Genomic DNA, 26,689 nt, shown 5'->3' on the forward strand with positions numbered 1-26,689 from the left:
CTCTCTATCTCTCTTCTATATTCCTCTTCTCAATCTCTATCTCTGTATTCCTCGTTCTAACCTCTATCTCTTCTATATTCCTCTTTTCAAACCCTATATCTTCCACATTCTTCGTCCTAACCTATCTCCTATAAGCTCCTCTTCTCAAACTTTCTCTCCTATATTCCTTCTTTTAAACTCTCTTTCTCTTCCTTAATCCTCCTCTCACCTCCCTCAATCCCTTCCCGTAGGTGCCAACAGCGGAATCGGCCTCCAGACAGCCTCGGACATCGCTAAGAAGGGGGGGATTATCCATATGGTGTGCAGGAACCAGGAAGCTGCGACGAAGGCACGCTCCGAGATCATCACCACCACGGGGAACGATGTGAGTGCCAGCTATCCACCTTCAAGTTCTCAGGGTCTTAGGTTCGCCGCCCAAGATCACCTATTTGACAAGGCTTTCGTAGGAGTTTTGGGCGTTTCCAGGGGTAGTTTAATGACCCTGGTGGTAGTTTGACCCTTCCTCTGTACCGTGAACCTAGGAAACACATATTTGACAAGGCTTTCGTAGGAGTTCAGGGCATTTCCAGAGGTAGTTTGATCCTTCCTCTGTACCGTGAACCTAGGAAACACATATTTGACAAGGCTTTCGTATAGGAGTTTTGGGCATTTCCAGGGGTAGTTTGGTCCTTTCTCTGTACCGTGAACCTAGGAAACACATATTTGACAAGGCTTTCGTAGGAGTTTTGGGCGTTTCCAGGGGTAGTTTTATGACCCTGGTGGTAGTTTGACCCTTCCTCTGTACCGGGAACCTAGGAAACACATATTTGACAAGGCTTTCGTAGGAGTTTTGGGCGTTTCCAGGGGTAGTTTAATGACCCTGGTGGTAGTTTGACCCTTCCTCTGTACCGGGAACCTAGGAAACACATATTTGACAAGGCTTTCGTAGGAGTTTTGGGCGTTTCCAGGGGTAGTTTAATGACCCTGGTGGTACCTTGACCCTTCCTCTGTACCGGGAACCTAGGAAACACATATTTGACAAGGCTTTCGTAGGAGATTTTGGCATTTCCTGGGGTAGTTTAAAGACCCTGGTGGTAGTTTGACCCTTCCTCTGTACTGGAAAAAGCAAAATATTAGGGAAACCAGGAAGAATAAAATTTAATGAGGGTGGAAGAAGGAAAAGGAAGAGAAAGAAAGAGTAAAGAAAATTGGAAGAGTGAGAAAGCGAGAAAAGGAAAAAGGAAAACAGGAAAACATTGAAGATTATCCGCCATTATTATTTATTTGTCATGTGAGTTACCTTAAAGTACATCCCACACGCCCATAAGTGCTTCATGTTTCGTGCTTCATAATGCGGTTCATCAAGTTTAGGTGTGCTTAAAGTGCTTCAGTTACCGTCTAGAGTTAGTGTACGCGTTCTCTTACGGCAACGAGAACTTTAAATCGGATGACTATATGGAAATAACCGTATAGGGAGACGAAGAGAAGCAGCTGTGTGTGTGGTTTACCGTTTACGAGACCCTCGGAGCGATAAAAGAAGGAGGAGGAGGAGGAGAATGAGGAAAAGAAGGTATGGAAGGAAAGTAGATACAGAAAAATCAAGTTAGGGAGGGAAAGAAAGAAAGAAAATTAAGAAAAATTGTCATAGAGGGAAAATTAAGAAAGGAAGATCGACGTTAAGAAAAAAATATTATAAAAAAAGAAGGCAATTGTGAAGGGCAAGGAAGTAAAGGGAGAAAGTAAGTGTGTGTGTGTGTGTGTGTGTGTGTGTGTGTGTGTGTGTGTGTGTGTGTGTGTGTGTGTGTGTGTGTGTGATAAGCTAGCACCCAAGCATTGAGTCATGAACCGCAGCAGGCAGGCGTTGATGACTGCGCATTGATCAAACAGGGATAAAAAAAATAAAAATAAAAAAACGCAGAAAAAAACACAGAACGATAACGATAACACGATTAATTAATGATACGAGGCGGCAGAAACATCATATAGTAAAGATGAAACAAAAGAAATTATAATGATACCCGTTGACAACACGTAGCGGCAGAAAAAACGTGAAATCAAAGGAAAATGATTCAGAAATAGTTGGAGAGGCTGTCCTAATATTAACTGTTGTCCAGGTATAAATGAATCAGTTAGAAGATTCGTCCACTAACTGATAATGGTGATTGGGACACTTTATTGTGACTTTAAACACACCGAAACTAGACGAAGCACATATTGAAGCACGAAACTGAAGCACTGAAGCAGATTTTCCACTCGTTTGCCTCCTTCGTATACTTTTCTAACTATAAATCAGTAAATAAGAACTCGTATTAACTGATAATGGTAATTAAACGAGGCGAAGCACATATTGAAGCACGAAACTGAAGCACTGAAGCAGATTTTCCACTCGTTTGATTCCTTCGTATACTTTTCTAACTATAAATCAGTAAATAAGAACTCGTACTAACTGATAATGGGAATTGGGACACTTAAGCACACCGAAACGAGACGAAGCACATATTGAAGCACGAAACTGAAGCACTGAAGCAGATTTTCCACTCGTTTGCCTCCTTCGTATACTTTTCTAACTATAAATCAGTAAATAAGAACTCGTATTAACTGATAATGGTACTTGATGCACTTTAAGCACATCTAAACGAGACGAAGCACATAATGAAGCACGAAACTGAAGCACTGAAGCAGATTTTCCACTTGTTTGATTCCTTCGTATACTTTTCTAACTATAAATCAGTAAATAAGAACTCGTATTAACTGATAATGGTACTTGATGCACTTTAAGCACATCTAAACGAGACAAACCACATATTGAAGCACGAAACTGAAGCACTGAAGCAGATTTTCCACTGGTTTGGTTCCTTCGTATACTTTTCTAACTATAAATCAGTAAATAAGAACTCGTATTAACTGATAATGGTACTTGATGCACTTTAAGCACACCGAAACTAGACGAAGCACATATTGAAGCACGAAACTGAAGCACTGAAGCAGATTTTCCACTCGTTTGCCTCCTTCATATACTTTTCTAGCTTAAAATCAATCAATAGAACTCGTACACTAGCTCATGATGGTAAATGAAGCACTAAAAACACACGAACTAAACATGAAACACGAAACTGAATCACTGAAGCACGAAACTGAAGCAACGAAGCAGATTTTCCACTCGTTTGACTCCTTCCTTCACTCACTTCTCAGGAGGCACTCAGAGGAAGCACACGTGAAGGAGGAGAGGAGGACTGTCGTTGAGTTGGTTCTCCTCCTCTGTGTGTAATTTGTGTAAAGATTTAACTGTGTCGTTTAAACAAGACTGCAGGGATGAGAGAGTGCCTAATTCGTACGTTCACTAACACCTACAATGTCTACAAGTGCTACAGGTTCGTTCTTACTATTTACTGCTTGTTGAATAGTTCCTACGTCAAGACTAGTGATGCTCGTTTTGTAGTTTCGTTTTGTCTCACACCAGTATCCAGACGCTTTCGGCTCTAACATCAATTATCTCCTAAGGTCGATAAGGAGATTAATCGGGTTCTTATGAGTCTTGTCGCGTTTCATGATGCAGAAGCCTTGTTGAACTACCACAACGGTCACTAACTACCCATGGATGCAAGTGCTGACAACCTCTATGAAAGCCTTGTCAGATGTATGCGATTGGTCTCGTCAGTCCTTGAGTCGTAACTAACTACCCATGGATGCAAGTGCCGACAACCTCTATGAAAGCCTTGTCAGATGTATGCGATTGGCCTCGTTGTAAAGCCTCGGTCTCGTCAGCGCCTTGAGTCGTAACTAACTACCCATGCAAGTGCCGGTGACCTCTATGAAAGCCTTGTCAGATGTATGCGATTGGCCTCGTTGTAAAGCCTCGGTCTCGTCAGCGCCTTGAGTCCTAACTAACTACCCATGCAAGTGCCGGCAACCTCTATGAAAGCCTTGTCAAGTGTGTGCGATTGGCCTCGTTGTAAAGCCTCGGTCTCGTCAGTCCTTGAGTCGTAACTAACTACCCATGGATACAAGTGCCGGTGACCTCTATGAAAGCCTTGTCAGATGTGTGCGATCGGCCTTGTTGTAAAGCTTCGGTCTGGGCCTTGTGTCGTAACTGCTCGGGTTATAGTGAAGGAATGAAGTATATGGATGTGTTGACTACTGAAAAAGTGCTCCAGGCTACTTATTCCTCCATGAAACACACGTAGCCTTCATCCCCGTGATCATATTGAGAGAAAACCCAACATGACTTTAGGTTCTTTGGTCATCTTTCGAAAAAATCAGTGACGTTCTCTTCTTTTTGGTCATTTTTTTGGACATTTTGCAGTTCCACCACCAGCCATTAAATCACGTCTTCAAAACCTCTCTCTCTCTCTCTCTCTCGTTCCTTCCCACCCACCCTCTTTCTCTCTTTCCTTCCCACCCTCTCTCTCTTTCCTTCCCACTCTCACCCTCTCCTCTCCCCCCACAGAAGATCCACCTCCACATCGTCGACCTCGCTAAGCCCCGCGAGGTGGTGTCTTGGGCTCAGCGGTTCGCGGCGCAGCACGAGCGGCTTCACGCGCTGATTCATAACGCGGGCTGCATGGTGCACGAGCGACGGGTTGACGAGGACGGCGTGGAGACCAACTTCGCCGTGAACACCCTCGCCGTGCACATCATTACCCTGACCCTGATGGAGCTGCTATTCTATTCGTTTATTTCTTTAGCTTACTAACCAATCTATCCTGACCCTGATGGAGCTGCTGCAGAGGTGAGGGTTGATCCAGACAGCACAGCCAAGGCCTTCACATAGACACAGCCTTGGCATTGCCCCCTAAATCACACCCAATTGACATTCTATTCGTTTATTTCTTTAGCTTACTAACCAATCTATCCTGACCCTGATGGAGCTGCTGCAGAGGTGAGGGTTGATCCAGACAGCACAGCCAAGGCCTTTACATAGGCACGGCCTTGGCACAGTCGTCTAAATCACACCTAATTGACATTCTCTTAGCGTAATTTCCTTTACTAGCTTACTAACCAATCCATAAACTACTCATCATTAGCTTATCTCTTTACTAATTAACTTCTCATCAGCTTATTTATAGACAACCAAGTCCTCTAAATCACACCTAATTGACGCAGTTTATTTCTTTAATTAACTTACTAACCAATCTATAAACTACTCATTATTAGCTTATCTCTTTACTAATTGACTTCTTATTAGCTTATATATAGACAACCCAGTCCTCTATATTACTCCAAGGCTGAGCTATTACTTAACTTTTCACCTCATTAGTCTACTTTCATTGCCTTATCTCCTTACGAATTAACCTCCTCATTAGTTGATATATAGACAAAGCAGCCCTGATTATCTCTCGAACCTTCCCTTGGTCACTCTACGCGGCCAGCTATCATTGTTATCTGAGAGGTTAAGTAATTTGAAGTGTCTATATAACCATGAACTCTGTAATCTAGTGTCTCTTGTATTGACAGTGTGCAGAGTATTAGAAAACCTATCCTTATCGTAGAGGTCATTGGAATAGGGACGTAGCGTAGAGTGTTTGAGACGTACTATTATGAACTCTGTAAAATCTGTCATCTCTTGTATCGAGAATGTGCAGAGTATTAGAAAACTTATCCTTATTGTAGAGGTCATTGGAATAGGGGCGTAGCTTAGAATGTTTGAGACGTACTATTATGAACTCTGTGAAATCTGTCATCTCTTGTATCGAGAATGTGCAGAGTATTAGAAAACTTATCCTTATCGTACAGAGGTCAATGAAACAGGGACATAGCATAGTGTTTTGAGACGTACTATTATGAACTCTGTGAAATCTATCGTCTCTTGTATCGAGAATGTGCAAAATATTAGTAAACATATCCTTAATCGTACAGAGATCATTGGAATAGGGACATAGCGTAGAGTGTTTGAGACGTACTATTATGTGTGAAATCTAACATCTCTTGTATTGATAGTGTGCAGTGTATTAGAAAACATATCCTTAATCGTACAGAGGTCAATGAAACTGGGACGTAGCTTAGAGTGTTTGAGACGTACTATTATGAACTCTGTGAAATCTAACATCTCTTGTATCGAGAATGTGCAAAGTATTAGAAAACATCCTTAATCGTACAGAGGTCAATGAAACAGGGACGTAGCTTAGAGTGTTCATTGATACTTAAACCTCCTGCACTGCACTCAAGCATTGTTAACTGCATGAGGAGGAGTTGGAGGAATAGGACTTTCCAGATTAATGATGTTTGGAAAAAGGGCGGGGGGCCGGGACTCCCAAAAGTAGGTACTGGGCCCAAAAGGGTGGTGCTTAGACACTGCTTATCGTACAGAGGTCAACGGAATAGGGACGCAGCATAGCATGTTTAAGATGTATTGCAGTTCTTTTAAAAATGTATTGCAAGTCTTCATTCCTTTACCTGACAATTCATTTATTCTTCGATTCATTTACCCGAAAATTTACTTATAACACGTTTTTCCTCGGTGATTAAAAAACGTATTGGAAATCTTTTAAAATGTATTTCAATTCTTTATTCCTTTACCTGATAACTCATAAGTACACTATGGACTCTAATCTATCATCTCTTGTGTTGATAATGTGAAGAGAGTTAGAAGACACCCTTATCGTACAGAGGTCAATGGCAGGAGGCCGCAGAATGTTTGAGAAGTTGTGTATTGTCATGCGGTGAAGAGTATTATATATGACCACCTCATAATGTCAAATTCATACCTTTTGTTCACAGATGTCCCCTTATAATGTCAAATTCATACCTTTTGTTCACAGATGTCCCCTTATAATGTCAAATTCATACCTTTTGTTCACAGATGTCCACTTATAATGCCAAATTCATACCTTTTGTTCACAGATGTCCACTTATAATGCCAAATTCATACCTTTTGTTCACAGATGTCCCCTTATAATGCCAAATCCATACCTTTTGTTCACAGATGTCCACTTATAATACCAGATTTGCACCTTTTGTTCACAGATGTCCACTTATAATGCCAAATTTGCACCTTTTGTTCACAGATGTCCACTTATAATGCCAAATTTGCACCTTTTGTTCACAGATGTCCACTTATAATACCAGATTTGCACCTTTTGTTCACAGATGTCCCCTTATAATACCAGATTTGCACCTTTTGTTCACAGATGTCCCCTTATAATGCCAAATTTGCACCTTTTGTTCACAGATGTCCAGTTATAATGCCAAATTCATACCATTTGTTCACAGATGTCCCTTCATAATGTCAAATTCATACCTTTTGTTCACAGATGTCCCCTTATAATGCCAAATCCACAACTTTTGTTCACAGATGTCCCCTTATAATGTCAAATTCATACCTTTTGTTCACAGATGTCCCCTTATAATGCCAAATTTGCACCTTTTGTTCACAGATGTCCACTTATAATGCCAAATCCATACCTTTTGTTCACAGATGTCCACTTATAATGCCAAATTTGCACCTTTTGTTCACAGATGTCCACTTATAATGCCAAATTCATACCTTTTGTTCACAGATGTCCACTTATAATGCCAAATTCATACCTTTTGTTCACAGATGTCCACTTATAATGCCAAATCCATACCTTTTGTTCACAGATGTCCACTTATAATGCCATGTCACACCACCTCTTCACCTTCCCCTTTTAGACACTTTAACCTAATCTCACACCTGTCACCTTATGCAAATTCACACCTGTTTGTACTCACCTGTCATATTTTTATCAATTCACACCTGTTATTTTATGGTTAATTGACACCTGTTCTCCACACCTGTCCTCCTGTAAGGCCAAATTCTCACTTTTCACCTCCACTGTTCTCTCAGGAGTTATAGAATACAGATGGAATAAAAACTAGAGAGAAAAGGCAATACCAACATTTATTTTAGTGAGTTTTAACTTTGTTCTTTGGTAGGAGTTTCCTTCGCTGAGTCTCCCTTCCCCCTACAGAAGTGAGGACGCTCGTGTGATACTGGTGAGCTCCGCCGGGATGCTGTGTGTGCGCCTGGAGCCCCACGATCTGATGCACGCCAGCATGGAGCCCTTCGACGGCAGACTGGTGTACTCGCAGAACAAGAGACAGCAGGTGGGTGGGTGGGTGTGGGTGGGGAGGAGGGCAGTGAGGGTGTGGGTGTGGGTGGGGAGGAGGGCAGTGAGGGTGTGGGTGTGGGTGGGGAGGAGGGCAGTGAGGGTGTGGGTGTGGGTGTTATTTAAAGTAAAGATTCAGGTGTTCAAAAATGTTTTATCAAGTAGCAACATGGTAGGTTTTTTTTCCCAGCAAAGGAGACAGCACAAGGGCACAAAAAAAAAGGAAACTATAAAAAAAAGCCCGCTACTCGCTGCTCCTGTAAAGAATCCAAAGAGGTGGCCGAAAGAGCAGTCAAGTACGTGAGAAGCTATATATTTTTCTCACACAGGGTTATATCATTTGGCTATAACTCTGTCCCTTCCCCAGGTGGTGATGGGGCTGTGGTACGCCCAGAGGTTCAACAACGTCCACTTCTCGTCCATGCACCCTGGCTGGGCCGACACACCTGCCGTCCGCTCATCCTTACCACAATTTTACGAGATGGTGCGTGTGTGTCAAGGGTTCCTGTGGGTCCATGTTTGCTCCTGCCGACAAAGGCACAACTTCCAGCTTGTCCTGCATGACGTGTTGGACATGTTGGAACTCCTATTGCTCACGCCAGAGCAATTTAGGCACGAAGTTGGGATTGAGACACTTAGTGCATTCTCAAATCATGTGTTAAATAACTTGTGATTTGCCACAACCTGAATCAGTGTTTTTGTTAATGACTTTGTATGCCCCAAATGAGTGTACATATGTGGCCTTTGTTAAGACTTTTTGTGCTAGAATGTTCTGTACTAGCCAAGTGTTCCTCTGCCCCAGATGAAGGACAACCTGCGCACGCCAGCTCAGGGGGCGGACACGGTGGTGTGGCTGGCCGTGTCCAAGGCGGCCGTCAAGCACCCCAGCGGACTCTTCTACCAAGGTGAGCAGGGTGGTGAGGTGGTGCTTCAGGACACCAAAAAAAAATTCTTAACCACAAAAAATAAACTGAATCACAATCAAAGAACCTCTCCACAAAGTTTAACAATCACAAAATCCCTCAAAAATAAAACAAAAATAATTAACTACAACCCTTCCCTGCAGACCGTGAGCCTGTGTCCAGCCACCTGCCCCTGGCCTGGACCAAGTCGACCATCGAGGAGGAGGACTTCCTCATGACCAACATCCAGGACATCTACACCAAGATATACAACAGAATGTTCCCACAAGCGCCCGACGCCCAAGGTAGGGTATTAATGGCTTCAGCTTTTATTTTCAAGATTATCGTTTTATTTCCCTCAATACGTACATACTCCGGTAGTTGGTTTTTTTTCTTTTTTTTTTTCTAACGTGTGTACTGATATACGTATAGTCTTTTATGTTTTTTCTGTTTCTTTTATTTTCAAGTTTATTGTTATCCTTTTACCTCCCTCAATACATATATGCTCCTGTATAGTTCTTTTCTGGCCTTTTAATTTTAACTTATACACTGCTGTAGTCTATTCTCTTCCTTGCTTTCGATTATAGTCCCCCGCCTTTTATCATTGGTGCAAAACTCAATATCACATCCCCCTACCTTCCTCTCCAATATCAAGCCCCCCTTCCCTTCCTTTCCAATATCAAGCCCCCCTCCCTTCCCCTCCAATATCAAGCCCCCCTCCCTTCCCCTCCAATATCAAGCCCCCCACCCTTCCTCTCCAATATCAAGCCCCCCTCCCTTCCCCTCCAATATCAAGCCCCCCTCCCTTCCCCTCCAATATCAAGCCCCTCCTTCCTCTCCAATATCAAGCCCTCCCTTCCCTCTAATATCAAGCCCCCTCCCTTCCTCTCCAATATCAAGCCCCCTCCCTTCCTCTCCAATATCAAGCCCCCTCCCTTCCCTCCAATATCAAGCCCCCTCCTTCCTCTCCAATATCAAGCCCCCTCCCTTCCCTCCAATATCAAGCCCCCACCCTTCCTTTCCAATATCAAGCCCCCTCCCTTCCCTCCAATATCAAGCCCCTTCCCTTCCTTTCCAATATCAAGCCCCCTTCCTTCCTTTCCAATATCAAGCCCCTCCCTTCCCTCCAATATCAAGCCCCTTCCCTTCCTTTCCAATACCAAGCCCCCCTCCCTTCCCCTCCAATATCAGGTCCTCCTCCAGCTGTTCATCCTCACATTTAGGGCAGTCAGTAAGTTGCTATATGAGGAAGGTGAACCCTGTATCCTTGGGCAATGCTTTTTCACTCGCCACAAGTTCAAGGACTAATACAACTTGACATGATCACCAAGCCCATTCACAGCTATAGCATACACCCCTAACATTAATTTTACTTCCCATTCTTCCCCTCGTCAAGGCTGTAAAAGATATGATTATTGAAATGCACTAATCATGAATCTTCCTCTAACACACTAATTATGAATCTTCCTCTAACACATTAATTATGAATCTTCCTCTAACACATTAATTATGAATCTTCCTCTAACACACTAATTATGAATCTTCCTCTAACACACTAATTATGAATCTTCCTCTTAACACACTAATTATGAATCTTCCTCTAACACACTAATCATGAATCTTCCTCTAACACACTAATTATGAATCTTCCTCTTAACACACTAATTATGAATCTTCCTCTAACACACTAATTATGAATCTTCCTCTAACACACTAATTATGAATCTTCCTCTAACACACTAATTATGAATCTTCCTCTAACACACTAATTATGAATCTTCCTCTAACACACTAATTATGAATCTTCCTCTAACACACTAATCATGAATCTTCCTCTAACACACTAATTATGAATCTTACTCTAACAGACACATCAGGAACCACCCCAAATGCTAGGCAGGCCCCAGCACCTCCACCCCAGACAGAAGCACCAGCAACACCCCAGGCAAGCACTGAAGGAGGCAATAAAGACTTGGCCGAAGATGAAGAAGCGAAGGTATCAGAGAGTGAGATGGAGACAAGCCTTACGGAAAACCCTCCAAAGCCCGAACCACAGCCCGCAGCGATCCCGGTCCTCCCTCCACCTCCAGCCCCTGCCAGTAAAGTCACACCCTCGAAGTCTGAAGTCCAGGAGGTTGCGGAAATCCACGCTCCTCCGGCCACACTGCAGGAGAAGACAGAAACGACAGAAGAAAAGAAGACAGACGTATCGGAAGAAAAAGAAATCCCAGAACTGAAAGCAGAAATCCCAGAAACGAAGACAGAAAAAGCGGAGGAGAAGACAAACCCACCAGAGGAACAGAAGACAGACACACCAGCGGAAGACTCAGGGTCGTCTGCACAAGGGAAGGAGGAGGAAAGAACGGAAGAATCACAGAAGGACAAGGAGAAGGGTGACGAGGCCTCTCCTGCCCCCTCGTCAGATCCCGCGCAACCAGAACCGTAATCTTGAACGCCTCTTCCGGTAGGTCTTTTAGCTTATCTAGAAAGACAATCGTAGTGCCAATTCTTATTATCTTTGTATCTTGCACCATTGAAGGCTGTCTTGAGATCCTGATTTGTGTGTTTGAATGTAGTATCAGGTCTTGTGTATTTCCCCTACTCTTTTCCTCTTCCTTTCATATGCTGTTTAGAAGGATATCATGGCCCTTTCTTTGCTCTTCAGAAGGATATCGTGGTAGTTTCCATGCTGTCATGTCTTGGGAAGGCTGTTTTGATAGGTCCCTGATTCTGTTCTCTACTCTCAAGGTTCCTGTCTCTTCCTTTGTACCTTGAACCATGATAGTTTCTTTTCTGTCTATCATTGGGAAGGCTGTTTTGGTAGGTCCCTGATTCTGTTCTCTACTCTCAAGGTTCCAATCTCTTCCTTTGTACCTTGAACCATGATAGTTTCTTTTCTGTATCATTGGGAAGGCTGTTTTGGTAGGTACTTGATTCTGTTCACTTCTAAGTTCCTATCTCTTCTTTTGTAGTGTATAGGTGTTTTTTTCTGGTTTTATTGTTTTAAAATATAATAGTTTTGTATTAAATTCGGCGGCGTATGACCCAGCAGTTGCGGGGCCAAGATGAACACTCAAATAATCAATCGATCAATCTTCTTTTCACCTTGAACCACTTAAGGATAGCTCTTCAGGGTCTTGGAGTGTCCTTACTAATAGCCAGTTTTGCTATTTGGTTAGTTTTTTGTCTTAGTTATTTTTATTTCGCATTTTATTTATTCTTCATTTACTTGCTTTTCTTTTTTTCATTCTTGTTCTTCTCCTTGTTATTGTTTTTGCTCCTCTTGTTCTTGTTGTTCTTCCATGTATTAGTCAATCTATTTATGTGTATCTATCTAGTATGGGTGTAGGGAACTTTGGCCCAGGAACAGCCCAGCCTTAAGCACTTAGACAAATTCATAGCTGCAGTCATGTGTGTGGAGCCTAAATTCTTTATAATTCTAGTTCTCGTTCCCTTTTCTGGAAGCTTGATTTGGAAACTATCCGAAGTACATAGCGTAGTGTGAGTACCCAAGCACAGAGCCAAATGTATATGTGATTTCTTTGTGCCTTCCTCGTGTAGTCGGCCCCTGCATATATTTTTCATCCTTAGTTTGAACTGCAGTAAAACGCTTCCCATATCCAAACAAGAGTGCGTAGTTTTTAAAAGCAGCAGCTCGAGGGCAAAAAAAAAAAAAGAACCATGAGAAAAAAAATGCTAATCACAGCTCCTATGTAAAAGAGTGAAGAGGAGTGGTTGAAAGAGAGGTCAGGTCAAGGCAAAAATAAATAAAAGGCTATGAAAAAAGGCCACTAATCACTGCTCCTATGTAAAAGAGTGAAGAGGAGTGGTCGAAAAAGGTCAATCTGTTATGCACTGTTGCCATTCCTTTACCCGAGTTTGAAGTTCATCAGTACATAGGCTTTTGAAAGTTTATAAGGCCTTGCTAGTTAGGTGAGTAGTCATTCAGTTACCTTGGTTTGAAAGTCTGTAGTAAATACGCTTTTTGAAAAATTACGAGCTCGCCAATTGATAAAACTTGCATTCCTTTACCTAAGTTTTGAGACTCAGTAGTGAAAAGGCCTTTGAAATATTATAAGAACTTGCTAAAATAACTTGCTGGCTGGTTAAAGTTGTCATTATTTAGCAAAGGGATTGATGAAACCTGTAATTTATAATGACTGAAGTATAAATAAGTATAGAAGGACCTATGTTATGTAATTTTAATGAAGGAAGTCTGAGATTCAAGGGAAGTCAGACTCGTGATAGTGACTGGTGGAGAGGGAAAGAACATACCATAGATTTTAAGTCATTGATAGTGTAGGACAAGCAGCCGCACAATAGGCCTTAGAGTTGCCATACGTCAGCCCAGGAGGAAGTCAGCCTCTCCCTCGCTCACTTCCCTACCGCTGTGCATTCTAGCTCAAGTTAATCCGGTAGCAGCGACAGGCCAAATTTGTGCCATGATATAAACCCCCCAAAATAGATGATGCATAAAGTGATCACAAATGCAAATGCAAAATGAAATGGTTTGTGTGAGTGATGATTTTTTCTCATTTTTCTCGTTTAGAGGGACCATTAAGAATCATGATCCCCGCTGCTACCGGGTTAAAGAAGCATTATTAGGTAATACCCACCTGCCTTTTTGGTACACACACACACTAATTACTAAGTCCGCCATGGCTGTGGAAAATAATATCAGGGTACGAGTATACAGTAAAGAATGTAGTGTGTATGTGGAGTGGTATATTTATAGAGTAGCACATTTTAAGCATTTTCATTCCTGTGTTTAGTTCTAAGTTTGTAGGGGAGTCTTGTAGCCACACACACATGCTTATAGGTGTGTGTGTGTGTGTTTGGTTTCGAGGCATTTCTTCAGTGTGTGCCAGAACACTTGATGCTTAATGACAAACTGGTTTATACATGAGGACACAAGATGTCTTATGAATACTTGGGTGTTTGTATACGAGCCTTGCTTTGCGCGAACTCCAGTAAGTTGTTATGTTTCCTCCTCAGGCACGTCCACTATTTTCATGCCATTCCCGTGGATCCTCGATGACTAGGATGGCAGTGTTGCTAAGAAAACGTAGGTAGGCCGAGTAGTGTTCCAGATGTTATAAAACTTTTAGAACACTGCACTAATATGCCAGGGTCATTGTTATACCTTGACTCGGTTTTCCAAAGTAGAATAGTTTTATTTTCTTGATATTGGTGCTGAATAGAACACATGAGGTGAACATATCCTCCTCCTCAAGACTGATAACCAATTCCATATTTGAGTTTCATTTGTAACTTTTGTTTTGATTAACTAACCTGAAATCCTTCCATTAGAGTAGTCAACCTTCTTAGCAAGTGAAGCATTTAGAGTGAAGGGAATATCAAAGAGTATCTAGATCACTTAAGCCTCGTCCACAGGGGAACACTTTGCTCGGTGTGATGTCATAAATGGAGAAACACAAGCAAAGCTTCGTATATGTTTTCCCTAATGTTTAACAAAGTATCGAGGCTTTGCATGTTGCACATCAAGGTCAGGTGGTTGGTGTGGCATGAAGGTGCTGCCAGATTACATCTTTTGCCTTGTTGTTTTTACCTTTCTGCACGCTGCTTTAACAGAATACGGAGCAGTTTTCTTTGTGCGTGTCCTGTGATCCATGTTGTCGTATACCACTTGATCCTGTCTCAGTCACTGTAAAGCTCTGACTGCCCAACCAACGTTGTTTGGACAGCAGCATAAATGCGTACGATAGGCTTAGCCCGCAAAGAGGCAAAGTTTGCCGAGCAAAGTTGGCCCGTGTGGACGGGGTCTTATGATATGTATAAAACTCCTGGGCTGACACTTTCCCTGTATTCCTTCCTTATTAATGTATTGTAGTCATGAGTGGGTGAAGAACTGGTGTATAAACAGATGTAAAGATGTGGTAGCCGTAGCAATGCATAATTTTATACAACATTCACATTAACAAGGCATATAAGCTCCACCCCCTTCCCTGTTAAGAGCGTAATCATTGGCCAGTCCACGAGCTAGCCACGCCTCCTCCCAAATCCTGGCTTGTGATTGGTGGATGCTGGGGAAGGGTGAATCTTATTGGTGGCTTATTGGGCAAGCATTGGTGGGACATATATGCAAAATTTATGTGAATGGAGTATGTAATATGTTTCCCCAAATGCCTGCGGGAATTTATTTGTAGCATTTCTTGTGTGTATATACGAGCATTTCCTGAGGTTGTGAAAGAATGAATGATATGAAAACAACAGCATGGATATTTTTTTACCTTTCACTGTAATTCTTAAGTTGGTTTTCATTCTATTGTAGTGGTCGTAACTTTTTTTCCCATACACTGTAGTAGCAACTTTTTTTTTCTTCATATAGATGGAATGTTATTTATATCATAGTAAACTAATTTCATACGTGGAATATAGTAGTTTATGGGGTTATACTTTTTTTCCAATATACCGCAGCTACTTTCATTTTTCTCATGTAGACGGAATGCAGTTAATATCATGGTTGTAATTTATTTAGTTCATATTTGGGATGTTGTAGTTTTGTTTGGTTATAATAAGGGCCTGTATTACAAGTCGAATCCAAGTTATTCGGGTCCCTACAGAGTTATTCATCTCAATCTCTGTAGGGACCCGAAACTTCTTGGATTGGACTTGTAATGCAGACCCTAAACCGACCTTTGTAGGGACCCAAAAATTCTTGGATTGGACTTGTAATGCAGCCCCTAAACCAACCTTTGTAGGGACCTGAAACTTCTCGGGTTCAACTTGTAATACGGCCCAATTTCCAAACATTGTAGCCAAGTGGTGATTTTCTTATACACTGGATGGAATTTGTGTAGGTTAGATTTTAGTGACACGCCCATGAATGCATCAGCCTTCATATACTGCACGTCCAATCCACTATTAAGGTAAGCAAAGACACTACAGGCATTGACACATCGGCTATTTGGTTTAGAAAAAGAATTACGTGAAATACTTTAAATATACTGAAGACGTTTATTTACATTTGTCCAGTTTAGTATACATAATATTTACATTAATTTGAATAGGTAAAAAGTAACTTGGATGCACTGATTAGCCCATAACTATCACAGCCTTTAGGGAACACACACATTCTCTCACTGGATGAATACACAATCATCCGTCCGTCATACATTTCACTACTTCATCCGTCACATTCACATAATCATCTTCACCCATCTTCATCTGGTAACTTCAAACTTTCATCTGTCTTTCTTTATGTATCTCACACTCGTAAAATCTTCAACTATCTTTCTCTCTCTATCCAATCTTCATCCAACACATTTATACATTCAGTCTTTATCCATCTTTACCTTTCATTATCTTTCAATTTCAATCATTCAGTCTTTCATTAACTTCATACAATCTAAGTTCATCCATCTCTCCTTGGCACATTCATGCAATCCATCTCATCCCTCCCTTCTCATCTGGCACACTCATCCACTTGCGCTCCATCTCTACTTGGCACATACAACTCATCTCATCCATCTCTTCTCATCTGGCACACTCATCCACACACACACACTTCCATACCGTCAGCCACTCATCATTTCCCATTCCACTGCAACACGTCCATGTACTTCCGCTTCTTGAACTCCTGCACCATGGACCTGAACTGGGCAGGGGTGCGGCAGAGGATGCTCAGCGGGAAGGGGAAGAATCCGACGTTCTTCAGCTCCTGTATCCTGGCGGCCGTCCGGAGCTCCGAGTACTGGAAGATCCGCATGCACATTCTGTCGGGGAGGAGGAGGTGATGGGGAATTAAGTGGTGGTAGTGGGGATATGTAGTTGGTGGTGGTGTTGAGATCTGTTGGGTATTGGAGGTGAAACTTAGTCAGTGGTAGTGATGAAGGGGTGGTGGTGAGAACTGTCAGGTACATTGAAGGTGATAATGAGAGAGGAAGAACTAACTGGCGCTCCTCAAGTCTCTAAACCTATACGTACTCTATCCATCAAGTCCCCCTCTCCCTATTTCCAAGTCTCCACAAAAGTCTCCGACCCTCACCTGATCTCCGTGGCGGGTATTCCCTCGGAGAAGAGAAGGTCCAGGATCCTGTTGAACTTGCTGATGTGGACGCGCTGCATGATGATGTTGCTCTGGAAGGCTCGCTCCACCTCGCTGCGATCACAGTTCAGGCGCTCCGAGAGGAAGTCAAAGACGGACTCGTGTTCCCCCAGCAGGTCGCGCCCACTCTGGTAGCGTGCACAGAACCTGGACACAGAGGAAAGAGAGAAATTGCATTTCAAAACAAGGAGACAATAAAGAAGAAGTTACATTTCAAGAGGAATAAGACATTAACCCGTCCGCTGCGATTGGCACGGATTTAGCCTTCATTGGTAGCCTGGTAGCATATACTTCCAGGTCTTTCTCTGCCTCTGTGGTGGCTAGTGGAGTGTTTTCCATGTGGTTTTAGTATGCTGGATATCCCTCCCAAGGTGCATGACTTTACATTTTTCTTCACTGAATTGTAGCAGCCACTTTTTGTTCCACTCTTGTATCAAATCTGCAGTCAAGGGATTAATGCTAGCTTGCTAACAGGAAAAAAAGCTAACCTAACCTGAAGCCAGACCTATATTCCCCTGGTGGCTTCCTACTTCTCTGGAAATGAGCACAGAACTTGAACACAGAGAGAGAAAAAATACATTTCAAAACGGAGAGAAGCTAAATTTCAAAACACAAGAAAAGAGAAGCCCAAAAATATGTGAAATTGGTGATAGAAAAAACACTGAGCGCCCTGAAGGCAAAAAGCAAGACCAGGCACCTGAAGGAGACATTTCAAAACAGAGAAAAGAAGCTTAATTTCATAACACAATAAAAGGGAAGTCCAAAAATATGTGAATTTGGCAATAGAAAAAACAATGAGGGCCCTAAAGGCATAAAGCAAGACCAGGCACCTCACAGTAAAGGCATAAATTTCAAAACGGAGAGAAGCTAAATATCAGAACACAAGTAAAGAGAAGCCCAAAAATATGTAAATTTGGTGACAGAAAAAAAACTGTGGGCCCTGAAGGCATAAAGCAAGATCAGGTGCCTCACAGTACAGGCATAAATTTCAAAACGGAGAGAAGCTAAATTTCAGAACACAAGTAAAGAGAAGCCCAAAAATATGTAAATTTGGTGATAGAAAAAAAACTGGGGGCCCTGAAGGCATAAAGCAAGATCAGGCACCTCATAATAAACCCACAATGACCCACCTGTCAAATATCTTGTCTGAGCATCGGCACATCCACGGCCTCAAGTCGGTGCAGCCCAGCTCAGCCGCCCTGCGCAGCCTGTCCTCAGCCCGCGTGGAGCAGTACCCAAACACCCACAGGTCCGCAATGATGTCCTCGGGGGTTATGCCATACCCTGGAGGGGGCAAAGGATGAGGGTTTAAACACAAGGGCGTCCATGTACAATCAGCAAAAAAAATATTGATTGAACACCGAAGGGTTGATTGAATAGAAAATAAGGATGTTAACCCCTTGACTACGGATTTCCTACAAGAAGACATCACCAAGCTACAGGAATGGAACAAAAAGTGGCTGCTACAATTCAGTGAAGAAGAATGTAAAGTCCTGCACATCAATACCACATGGGAAACACTCCACTATCCACCACAGAGGCAGAGAAAGCCCTGGGAGTACATGTTACCAGGCTACCAGTGAAGGCCAAATCCGTACCAATCACAGCAGGCGGGTTAAAGAAGGAAGATAAAGAAAAAGAAAGACTCCTCGGCTACTCACGGTGCAACATGTCGATGAAGCTGTCCAGCCTCTCGATGTTCATGGTCAGTGTTTTGTGAGGCTTGCCGATCCTCTCTGTGAACAACTCCACCGGTACCTGAAAGACACACACGGACCCTCGTCAAAAATATTCCTGATCCGTCTCTGTGCAGGTTTTATTGTGTCCCTACTCCTATACACATTATTTTTATCCTCTCTCTCTCGTTTCCTTGGATACAGAAAGCCTAGTAAATGTAATATTGACAAACAGCATCAGTGAACAACAGCAAGAAAACAAGAAATTAAATACAGGTAACAAACAGACGTATATGAAGGTTAGTATTGTAAGCTTCTTTTTGTACATCATAACTTGTATATATAAAAAAAATGAGTAGAAAGGTTAAAAAAAAAAGGAAAGGGTAGGGTTCATTTTGTCCATACTCCAATACAATGTTAATGTACTTTACATCTCTCTCGGCTATCCCACTTCCTTATTTCTAGTTTACTCTTACACACATACAGAACACACACACATCAACTCAACATTACTTTTATACATGTTTCCATTCGCCATTCATTTTATCCTTTGCACCTGTTAACTCCTATGAATTTTACTGTTATATATATTTCATTACACTTCCATATTCACAGTTTACTCTTGCCTATACAACACTCACAGCAATAAGTTAATCCTGTACCCCTTTAACTTAACATCTTATTTTTGTATAGATTTTTCTTATCACAGGAAGAGATTTTTATTACATTTCCACATTTCATCCTTACAAGCCTTCAGCATACCTTAATTTTAACAGGAGAGGAGGAAGCTAAATGGTGAAAAAAAAAAAATAAATCACAAAGCACACTAATTATTCAAAGCCTTCAGTGTACCTTAATTTTAACAGGAAATGAGGAAGCTAAATGATGCAAAGAAAACAGAAAATCACAAAGCACACAAATTATTCAAAGCCTTCAGTATGCCTTAATTTTAACAGGAAATGAGGAAACTAAATGATGCAAAAAAAAATCACAAAGCACTAATTATTCAGCCCTTCTCACCTGTATCTTCTCCGCCAGGTAGTAGATGCGGTTGGGGTGGCCACTGAATCTCGCCGACTCATTCCTGAAGCGCCTCTGGTAGTTGGAAATGAGCTCAAGGGACAGGTAGCAGAACCCCAGTCCCTCGTGGTGCTTCCGGAACAGGTACGGGCCCATGATCTTGACGAGCTTCTCCGAGAGCTTGCCTGTAGAGAGATTCACCGTATTTTTTGTCGTATTGGTATTTATTAAGTTATTCTCTATTAGTTACTGTATATATTAGCTTGACAGGCATATTAGCAAGATAGGGTGACCAGTGCAGATGTAGCTAACAGATGTGAAGTAGAGGAATTGCAAACGGAGCTCAGAAGGGAAAGACTCCGATGGTTTGGACATGTGAAGAGAGCAGGGGAGGATACAATGCTGGGAGTTTTGGAGAGACTGGAGGAAGGAGACCAGTTGGCAGACCTAGGAAAACATGGAGAAGGTGTATACAGGAAGACTTGGCATTGATGGGATTGGATGAGCATCAGGCAGAAGGCAGAGTAGAACGGAGGAGAGCCATAAAGTGTCCAACCGCTCAGGAAGAGTGAAAACAGACAATAAACGAAATGATGATGATATATTAGCTTGAAAGTCGGGTGTAAATATGACTTAATCGGTTTGTTTACAAGGGTGACGCTAGAATCCAAAAACCAGACCTGCGGGTTGGGTGATGATCCACGGAATCCTTTGTATCTGTGACCCCTTTATCCCACACTCCTTCAGGTTCTGCAGGTTGTATAGGACATCTGTGGAGGACACCGGAGAGGGCAGGCAGGATATTAGGACCTCCATTGCATCCTGGCCCTTCATGCTGAAGAGACCCTGCATGGCTGCCATCACTCTGTCAACCTGGAGGGGAAGGAGGAAGGAAGGAAGGACAGAGAGAGAGAGGAAGGAGGATAGAAGGGAGGGTTGGGAGGGAGGAAGGAAAAATGGAGGGAAGGAGGATACAAGGAGGGTAGAAAGGAAAGGAGGAAACAAGAAGGGTAGGAAGGAAGTGAGAAGAGGCAGGAAGGTAGGAAACAAGGTAGACAGGTAGGCAGGATGTTCATTTGCTTCTACCAATATTTCCTAATTTAATTTGTTAGTTAATATTATCTTTTCTATTTCTTACATATCTATCAACCTCCCTTATCCCAGCAGCCACATTAGTTAACTTCATGAATAGTTACAAGGACTTTATTTAGTTTTAGATGATTCAGTTATTCTAGAAAAGAGAGTAAAGTACGCTGTTAACCCGGTAGCAGCGACGGGCCAAATTTGTGCCATGATATAAACCCCCAAAAATAGATGATGCATAAACTGATCACAAATACGTTGATATATATTATGAAATGGCTTGTGTGGGTGACGATTTTTTCTCATCATTCTCGCTTAGAGGGGCCTGTAAGAAACATGATCCCCGCAGCTACCAGGTTAAGTTATAGGAAAGTAATTGAAGTAGGCTGTTGAGTACCAATGTATTTTTGCAGGAATAACTTATGATGGATGTAAACAATGTAGACAACTCACTTCCTCCTGCTGTGTTTGAGGTCGTTTTATCTGCTTCCCTGCCCTTTGCCCGGGGACGAGATCCTTGTGAAACCGGGATGCCACCCTCCCCTGCTCACCTCTGCTGCCGGGTATCCATAAGAGGGTGAGGTGAGGAGAGGTCAAGCACATCTAAGCATTGCCATTATTTATATCAGTTTGCTACCCTCACTACCAGCCAGCTCGTGCCCAAAACAATTACTTTTTCCTAAGGTTATATTTGTTGTTCTTGATTGAAACACGGAATATCAAAGCCATAATAAGTATCACATATCGTCACCTTCGTAAAATAATCACCTAAGTCATTTTTCAGAGATTTCCAGGTTTTTGTCTACATCAATTTTTCAACATGACACCCATTTTTGTATAGTTGCCTTGGTCATTCAGGGTTTGAGTGTTCTAGAATTGGCCTTTTCATTCCCGCCTAAATCTTAAGACAAATGTGATAATGACACTTCTTTTATGATTTTCTGAAGAGTAGAAAATAATGACTTAGGTGGTTTGTTTACCAAGGTGACGATGTATAAAAGTTAAGTCATAGGTTGGTATTTTAAGACACTTTCTCTTCTCACGTCAACTATTTCTAAAGGTCAAAGAGGGGGTCAATCGGGTTCCATGGTACAGAAGAAGGGTCAAACTACCACCAGGGTCATGAAGCTGCTCCTGGAAATGCCCGAAACTCCTACGAAAGCCTTGTCAAATTTGCGTTCCTTCAGGTTCATGGTACAGAAGAAGGGTCAAACTACTCCTGGAAATGCCCAAAACTCCCACGAAAGCCTTGTCAAATAGGTGAACTTGGGCGACGAAATGTTTTAAAATACGACCCATAATCGATATCATATGTATAGAAAATTATATAACCAATAAGAGTCATATATTGAACAGGGAACACATCTGAAATAAGTGTTTAAATGTTAATATGAATACCAAATCAAAAATAGTTAAATTAAAAGTTAGGTTGGACTAATATATATATGATTTTTTACCATCTTAAAAATCCAATCAATGGGTGAGAAAGGAAGCAAATTTAGTGAACACGTTAGCTGACACCCATCATAACCTGCACACCTGTCTCACACACCTGTTTTCTGGATCAGGTGTGGAGGAGGCTGCCAAGGATGCGGTGGAGTGGAAGCGTGCACCTGCCAGCCCCACACACCTGCCTGCCCACACCTGTCCTCGACCCGGCACTCTGCACAGGTGAGCACGACTCCATGGCACTGTAGGAGTAGTGATATTATTAGAGAAACCGTCGCTAAAATCCCCATAACCACTGTATATATTTGTGGAGCTGGCAAGAGTTGATTATTGGTTCATATAACTATTAAAAACAAAACCATGATGTAATTTTACCTCACCATATAATATCACTTCATATTACACTATCTACACCTTTCTATCTTGCTTGCAACCCTCAATCACTTCACTATCCAAAGCACTTCATATTATACCATCACACCCTCTTTGTCTTGCTCCCAACCCTCAATAACTTCACTATCATATTTACTACATTCACACACACCAATTATGCCTCAAAACCTTCTTTACCTCACTATCATTACGCTACATGTTACGTCAATACTCACCCTTTCCAGCAGTCTTTGGGGCCGGGGAGAGCCAAGGAGGGTGACACAGCTTGGCCACGAGGGACAGAGATGGGCTTAGGACGTTGATTCTGGTCATGGTCGGGAAAACGTTGATATTCAGCTTCAGGACTTTCCTCTTGTCTTCCTTTTGTTTGTGCAGCTTTTGACTTGACCTTTGTATCAGTTCTCTTGCTTGTCAGTATCATGGACCTTCCCTGAATCTCCTACACCTAAAAGAGAAAGAAAATAATATAATGTTCATATGAATAATCACACATGTCTCCATTTTTTCCTCACCTTTTCCCTTTCAAGGCTCCACCTACCTCCCTGTCCACTCATGTATTCACCATTTCCTAGTTACTAATGAGAGCTCTTTTACTCTCCCACAGACTGGCTCCAACCACTGCAGAGAACACCAATGGGATAAGTAAAGAAGTCCTGCCATCCTACCCCTGCAGAGGAGATGAGTACCTCCACCACCACCACCACCCTTCCATCAGTATCAAGAAAGGGAAAAGTACAACCATATCAGACTCCACTACAACCACCACACGAGACTTCCACCAGTGTCAAAAGTCCTACCACCATCACCCAGGACTCTTCAACCAGTACCACCTTCCCATACCCACCCAAGAATTCCACCAGTGTCAAGGAGTCTTTCTACCACCATCAGCCAGCAGAGAAGATACCCCACGACCACCACCCAGGACTCTCCAACCGGTACCACTTTCCCCTACCCACCCAAGAATTCCACCAGTGTCAAGAGTCTTTCTACCACCACCACCCACCAGAGAAGAGACCTCACCACCACCACCACCACCCAGGACTCTACCAGCCTCCCTGTCAGCACCTTCAGAAACTCTCTGTCAGACTCGCTTTCGCTGGCAGGTTGCTGGTAAACGAGCTGTAAAGAGGTTTAGGTCAGAGACTCCCCAACATAAATGAATTGCTTTTGACTTTTTTTTTTAATACATTTTTTCTAGTGGTGTGGGTGTCAGTGTATCTCCGGACAGTCTTTGAGGTATCTGTAATATAAGAGCTCCATTAAATTTATACTAGCAAATCCTGTTTACCATATCCTCCCTCCTTGCTACCTTCTGCAAAGATCAACTGCCTACATGGTTATCCAGTCCTTGTTCCTGTCTATATCTACATTGGATACCCTCCCATTCTCTTCTGACCATATGTGTGAACAAGATACTATCCATGTATGGGTCTAATTTCTTAAGCAATTACTTTAAGCTGCTTACCACCCACCATTGGAGTTAAACCACCATGTGTCATTGCCTGCCTTACCACCCAAGGTCTGACTATAAGGAGGGAAGCAACCCACACTGGTCTTCCTTCCTGATCATGCTCGGTGGAGGCTGTGACCTTACTGGTCAGGTTTGGTGGGTTGCCTCCCTCCCTACAGACCTTTGGGTGGTGGTCTTCCTTCCTGATCATGCTCGGTGGAGGCTGTGACCACAGACCTTTGGGTGGTGGTCTTCCTTCCTGATCATGCTCGGTGGAGGCTGTGACCTTACTGGTCAGGTTTGGTGGGTTGCCTCCCTCCCTACAGACCTTTGGGTGGTGAGGACACCAGGGCAGTGGTCTGGTTCCAGTGCTGGGTAGGAGGCAGGTCCTCTTATTACGGACACAATTTCTTTTTTTTTTTTTAGGTCAAGTTTAAGGAGTTTGACTTATAAATGTGTAGAATTCTGCAACAGGTCAAAAATTTGTGGTATGAGTGAACTTTAACTGCAAACATGAAGTATCTATGTACAAGAATATCTCATTAATCTTGACCTGAGAGAAAATATTTAGGTATTAGACTTTTACAAGAATACCATGAAATATCTTATTCACATATGCATCCAAATCCTCTATGGAACGATAGCCAGGGGAAAATCGACCATCTAGAGCAGTGGTTCCCAACGAGGAGTCCATACAGATTTTAATTATTTTTTAAAAATTTATACTGGAATTAGATGTGTGGCTCAGAATAAAATTCATATTACTGTACACAATCCTAAAAACTGAATGCTTAAATGCTCTACATTAGCTAACGGTGCCAGGGGTGTCAAACTCACGGCCAACATGACAAATTTGGCCCTTGGGATGGTCATGAGTGGCCTGCTAAACTTATTTTGTTGCCTTGGTCCACAGGTGAAAAAGGTTGGGAGCCACTGATCTAGAGGGTGTACTGAGGGATCAACACAAAGCTGAGAAACATTAACCGTACTCATCTCTGAACACACTTTTGGCATGAATGTCCACTTCTAGATGCCTCAATATGGTCAAAAGATAATGGATGTATGTAAAAAGACAGGAACAGGACATATATAATGAGTCAAGGTCTGGATGAGCCTGCAGCAGCCTGACCCACTGAAGGGATGGACTCTGCACAAGACTCCACAACACAGAGTTGATGTGACGGGCAACAGACACAAGCTAGACACTTGCTCCTGACACTCAAACTTGCCTTTTTCTTAACGGCTGGAGACGCAGCAGCAAGGTGGTGGTGCTGCTGATTATCCCTGACCCTCCTGCTGGTCCTGGCCCCTCATGCTGCTGCCTCCACTCCAGCGCTGCTCCTGAGGTGGAGTCACTTGGTTTGCACGAACCTCAGGCAAGCTGCAGACGGTGGTAAGATTATTAGTAATCTTTAAAGGATAAAATATGCTACATGCTCCAGGATTTTACAATGAATGACTTAAAAAAGTTTTACTTTCATTCTTTATATTTAAGTATTTTTTCACTCAACTACAAATTGTTCCCTGTTTGTGATACTACTGACTTCTTAAGACTGAAAAGGTGTATTTGTCATGCCCTGGGAGCTTATTTTTCTATTTCCTCTATTTTCCAACACGTCCTCTGTGTGTATACAAACACACGAGAAATTAATCAAGATCAGGGTATTCGCCGGCTGCCTGGGATTGAACCCGTGACCAGCGCGATGGGAGAGCCACTCCTTACCGAGTCGGCCAAGGAGGTACCCCACTGACTAAGTGGGTTATGGGAGGCTCGTTCAGCAGACATAGTCGCCGCACTACATATTTAATAATCTTGATCATGATTATAATGTGCAGGCCACCCATCAGGTGCATAACACACATGTTCTTTCAGTTAAACACAGCCATTAGAATTAATGCATGATTATGTAATGCTATTGCATGAAAAAGAACAAAAAACTTATTTTTGAATTCCTGGCAATTCAAGGGAGATCAGTTCCCTCAAATGTTCTCTCTCATGTCATTAATTACTTTAGGTAGTTTCTTAGTTCAGTAACCAATCACCTTCTATAATGACTAGCCCACTGACCAGAGCCACAATAATCACACTAGGTACTGGGGTGCCATTATCACCCGTGGGCGGCGGGGCAGCCATGGCACCTTAAGGCATAGACACGCCTCTCACGGGCCACTGTTCAGCTCCATCACAGCCACAGCAAGGCGGTGAGCACGACGACTTACAGACTCCAACCTTTGACCGCCTGCCGATGACATGACATCAAGCGGAATAAACCAAAGTAATCACTAGAGTACACCAGGCGACCAGAGTAAATACCACGCACTAACCTTCAGGAGGCAGGAACAGCTCAGAGCCACGCCTCGGCCTGCTCCCTCGCCCTGGCCTGCTGGCACACACACTGCTTCCCTAGGGTGCCACCTCACGCGCACACCCTCCCCCTTCGACGGTCACACGTGCACTGGCCACTGAGGTTTGTTTACAATAATCCAACGATGCCAGATTGTCGTACTCAGCCTCCTGTGTTTCCCAATTTCCGACCCAAAAACTGCCTCCTCGACTCCAGTAACTGCCTTCATATAGAGTTATCGTTAAAATTGGTGTTTTT

The 26,689-nt window shown here is 42.7% G+C and overlaps 2 protein-coding genes and 3 long non-coding RNA genes across 12 annotated transcripts in view; 2 read left to right on the forward strand and 3 right to left on the reverse strand.

Moving 5' to 3' along the window:
- The window catches only part of LOC126983664 (dehydrogenase/reductase SDR family member 12-like), a 30,564-nt gene extending 15,384 nt beyond the window's left edge, over positions 1–15,180 (forward strand). The window contains exons 4-10 of the mRNA XM_050836599.1: positions 231–364; positions 4,427–4,650; positions 7,911–8,043; positions 8,413–8,529; positions 8,848–8,950; positions 9,112–9,252; positions 10,816–15,180. Of these exons, the coding sequence (XP_050692556.1) occupies positions 231–364; positions 4,427–4,650; positions 7,911–8,043; positions 8,413–8,529; positions 8,848–8,950; positions 9,112–9,252; positions 10,816–11,393 (1,430 nt within the window). The 3' untranslated portion in view covers positions 11,394–15,180. The remainder of the gene's footprint in view (positions 1–230; positions 365–4,426; positions 4,651–7,910; positions 8,044–8,412; positions 8,530–8,847; positions 8,951–9,111; positions 9,253–10,815) is intronic.
- LOC126983667 (uncharacterized) lies at positions 3,357–4,388 on the reverse strand. The gene is made up of 3 exons (XR_007736111.1): positions 3,998–4,388; positions 3,683–3,890; positions 3,357–3,594 (listed from the first exon to the last, which is right to left on the reverse strand). It is a non-coding gene; the product is annotated as an uncharacterized LOC126983667 (long non-coding RNA).
- LOC126983665 (uncharacterized) lies at positions 4,818–7,901 on the reverse strand. Of its 7 annotated transcripts, none has more exons than XR_007736105.1 (4): positions 7,217–7,901; positions 7,094–7,134; positions 5,070–6,888; positions 4,818–4,932 (listed from the first exon to the last, which is right to left on the reverse strand). It is a non-coding gene; the product is annotated as an uncharacterized LOC126983665 (long non-coding RNA). The 7 variants fall into 7 exon arrangements; XR_007736109.1 differs by lacking the exon at positions 4,818–4,932 and adding an exon at positions 6,930–7,011 and having other exon boundaries at positions 6,721–6,847; XR_007736108.1 differs by lacking the exon at positions 4,818–4,932 and having other exon boundaries at positions 6,776–6,888; positions 7,299–7,339; positions 7,381–7,901.
- Positions 12,198–26,545, reverse strand: LOC126983663 (transcription termination factor, mitochondrial-like). 2 transcript variants are annotated; one of them, XM_050836598.1, is made up of 11 exons: positions 26,412–26,545; positions 25,316–25,467; positions 22,852–23,081; positions 22,347–22,485; positions 21,248–21,347; positions 20,392–20,584; positions 19,712–19,896; positions 18,677–18,773; positions 18,146–18,299; positions 16,956–17,162; positions 12,198–16,683 (listed from the first exon to the last, which is right to left on the reverse strand). In XM_050836598.1, exons 3-11 carry the CDS (start codon positions 22,946–22,948, stop codon positions 16,497–16,499), a joined length of 1,359 nt encoding a protein of 452 aa, XP_050692555.1. In that variant the 5' UTR covers positions 22,949–23,081; positions 25,316–25,467; positions 26,412–26,545; the 3' UTR covers positions 12,198–16,496. The 2 variants fall into 2 exon arrangements, with proteins under 2 accessions (XP_050692555.1, XP_050692554.1); XM_050836597.1 differs by having other exon boundaries at positions 21,248–21,350.
- On the forward strand, positions 21,383–23,981 carry LOC126983666 (uncharacterized). The gene is made up of 3 exons (XR_007736110.1): positions 21,383–22,054; positions 22,363–22,465; positions 23,241–23,981. It is a non-coding gene; the product is annotated as an uncharacterized LOC126983666 (long non-coding RNA).
- Positions 26,546–26,689: the final 144 nt, after the last annotated feature.

This window comes from Eriocheir sinensis, chromosome 54, assembly GCF_024679095.1.
Source record: "Eriocheir sinensis breed Jianghai 21 chromosome 54, ASM2467909v1, whole genome shotgun sequence".
In the NCBI taxonomy this organism is placed as follows: Eukaryota; Metazoa; Arthropoda; class Malacostraca; order Decapoda; family Varunidae; genus Eriocheir; species Eriocheir sinensis.